The sequence below is a fragment of the Octodon degus genome, unplaced genomic scaffold (genome assembly GCF_000260255.1).
Source record: "Octodon degus isolate 3935 unplaced genomic scaffold, OctDeg1.0 scaffold00070, whole genome shotgun sequence".
Classification (NCBI taxonomy): Eukaryota; Metazoa; Chordata; class Mammalia; order Rodentia; family Octodontidae; genus Octodon; species Octodon degus.
In genome coordinates, this window is record NW_004524646.1 from 4234157 (window position 1) to 4236032 (window position 1876).

At 55.4% G+C, this 1876-nt stretch overlaps 1 protein-coding gene across 1 annotated transcript in view; it reads left to right on the forward strand.

The window, feature by feature from the left end:
• LOC101560621 (alpha-1-antiproteinase 2-like) overlaps window positions 1–1039 on the forward strand; it is a 7466-nt gene extending 6427 nt beyond the window's left edge. Inside the window, exon 4 of the mRNA XM_023719628.1 lies at window positions 783–1039. Coding sequence (XP_023575396.1) covers window positions 783–974 — 192 coding nt within the window. The 3' untranslated portion in view covers window positions 975–1039. The remainder of the gene's footprint in view (window positions 1–782) is intronic.
• Window positions 1040–1876: the final 837 nt, after the last annotated feature.

Sequence of the window (1876 nt, forward strand, 5' to 3'; positions counted from 1 at the left end):
GGGAGCAGCACAGGCATGTGGCTGAGTGAGGAATCAAGGGACACAGACAAGGTCCAGGATGAGCGAATGCCCAGGACACACAGAGTTAACTGGGATCGGATGACCCAGAGGATGGAATAAAGGAAGGGGCTACCTGTGCTGCTGCCACTGCAGGGACATCACCTCAGGGGCTCACTTACACTCAGTCTCATCATTTTTAGGTCAGTTGGGTTCTTAAGCTTCAATTTACCCATACTTAGAGAGACTTAGGCTCAATGACTTTACAGAATGTTCTAGAATCTTCCATCTATAAGATTCAGAGCTGGTGGTGAAGCACTAGGTCTGAATTATGAGTGAGTTCAGCCAAAGAGCCCAATTTCTAAGAAAATTAAAGGGGACCAGGGTTGGGTGCAGACCAGCGAGGGCTGTGCACTTGTGGGCCTGGCCATCAAGGTCACCAGCAGAGTCCTCATCCCAGGAGCTCATCACTGTACATTGCAAAGGCGAGACTTGTGAGAGGACATGGCCTCCACGTAACTGTCCCTTTCTACACATGAAGGGTGTAGCTAGGATGGGAAAGATAGAGGTCAGGAAGGAAGCACAGGACAGCAGATGAGGCCAGGCCAAAGCTGAGAAAGTTCTGGTGTGACCATGAGGGATGGGTGCTGTGGACAGCACAGGACCACTAGGAGGAGAAAGGCCCTCGTGAGGCATCCTGGAAGAGCCTTCCACTTGGGCCTTGCTCAGGCCTGTGGAGGGGACAGCCCAGCCTCAGTGCCTGCCTCTGCTTCTCTCCCCTCCAGGCCGTGCATAAGGCAATGCTGACCTTCGATGATAAAAGAGCAGGGACTGAATGGGCCAGTGATTTGAAATACTGGGCCTGGCCGAAGGCCCTCACCATCAAGTTCAACAGGCCCTTCCTTCTCTTCATCAGGGAGGAAAACACCAACATTCCGCTCTTTGTGGGGAAAGTGCTCAATCCCACACAGCAGTAACTGTCTCCGAGCTTCCTTAACCCCTCAGGAATGTCTCCTTCCAAGGTGACATTAAAAAGATGCTTCTCTGGCCACTGCCTATGTGTGATCTGTCAAACCCACCCGGAGCCTAAGTCTCCCTTTGCAGCCTGAGGTCTGAGTGGACCAGGTCACATTGTGTCTCAGTGTCACTGCACCCATGTGTGTGGCCCCCTGCTGTGCAGCCTGTGCTGGGAAGGACAACTGGGCTGTGTCCTCACCCTACAGGCCCCGGGCCCCTCTGCTCCTGAACTCTCCAGTCCTGCCTGGGAATCATGAAGGAGCTGTGTGGCTCGGATGCCAGCTCAAGGTCCCCAGATTCACAAGCATCCTCTGTCACTAGTAAATTCAACACGTGTGCATGCACACACACACACACACACACACACACACACACACACGGCCTCCACTGCCCACACTGTGTCCCCCTGCAGGGTTGGCCATGCCCACCCACTGTATGGAGCTGCAGCCGCTCCAGCCACACCACCCTGCCTGCTCTGCCCCGTCACCGGGCTTGGCTCCTACCTCCCACAGGCACCTCCTGAGACCAGCAGCCCCGAGCCATCCTTCCTCCCTGAGCTGCTCCAGCACTGACCTCACTCCTTGGCCACCCTTACCCTGTGTTCCTTTTCCTCCCAGACATGTGGCCATGGGGCTGTGGGTGGCTACAGAAGGTCACAACCTGCACTCCTGGGCTTCGGAAGATGAAGGCCAATGCCTGTCAGTCCCAGGCCTGTCCTTGCTTGCTAGGGCTGGGCTCTGCCTAGGGCCATATGCATGTGGCTTTTCTCCCCTGGTCTCACCATTGTCTCCCAAGGACAACCATGACCTGGTGACAGGGCATTAGTGTACTCCAGGATGGCCATGACATAGGCCAGGCTGCC